Genomic DNA, 684 nt, shown 5'->3' on the forward strand with positions numbered 1-684 from the left:
CTTTTCTTCAAGAAATTCCACATTCATTACATCTGCTCTCCAGGAAAGGACCATAAGTTACAGTTTCCCTAGGTATAACCATTTCACATCACAACTAGGGTCAGCTGCCCCAAAATAGCTCATCACAGTTAAAAATATATTTATAATTAGTTTTATTTTCATAATTTTGAAATGTAAATTTACTCAAACTTCAGGGAATATTACTCCACATGAGAAAAAAAAAGACTGAAATATTACACTACACCATTTTCAAAGAATACTTACAGCTTATCATGAAGTAGTTCTCCCAACTTTAATTCTAAAAAAAAAAAAGAAAAATCCTTTTAATTCTAAGAAAAAAAAGACATTAGCACCTGAAAAAATGTGCTTGTATTACTTTAAAATTCATTTTCTAAGAAATACTTACTTCTACTCCATTACTAATATAATGCATTCTATGCTGCGGGAAGTCAGGGACCCTGAATGGAGGGACCAGCTGAAGCCATGGCAGAAGAACATAAATTGTGAAGATTTCATGCACATTCATTAAGTTCCCCAAATTAATACTTTTATAATTTCTTATGCCTGTCTTTACTGCAATCTCTGAACATAAACTGTGAAGATTTCATGGATATTTACCACTTTCCCAACAATACTCTTGTGATTTCCTATGCCTGTCTTGTCTTTAGTCTCTTAATCCCGTCA

The 684-nt window shown here is 32.3% G+C and overlaps 1 protein-coding gene across 1 annotated transcript in view; it reads right to left on the bottom strand.

The window, feature by feature from the left end:
• Positions 1-684, bottom strand: part of NAA35 (N(alpha)-acetyltransferase 35, NatC auxiliary subunit) — a 105,112-nt gene that overhangs the window by 75,436 nt on the left and 28,992 nt on the right. The window contains exon 3 of the mRNA XM_011968514.1: positions 265-298. Coding sequence (XP_011823904.1) covers positions 265-298 — 34 coding nt within the window. The remainder of the gene's footprint in view (positions 1-264; positions 299-684) is intronic.

Source organism: Mandrillus leucophaeus, unplaced genomic scaffold (genome assembly GCF_000951045.1).
Source record: "Mandrillus leucophaeus isolate KB7577 unplaced genomic scaffold, Mleu.le_1.0 Scaffold847, whole genome shotgun sequence".
NCBI classification, from domain to species: domain Eukaryota; kingdom Metazoa; phylum Chordata; class Mammalia; order Primates; family Cercopithecidae; genus Mandrillus; species Mandrillus leucophaeus.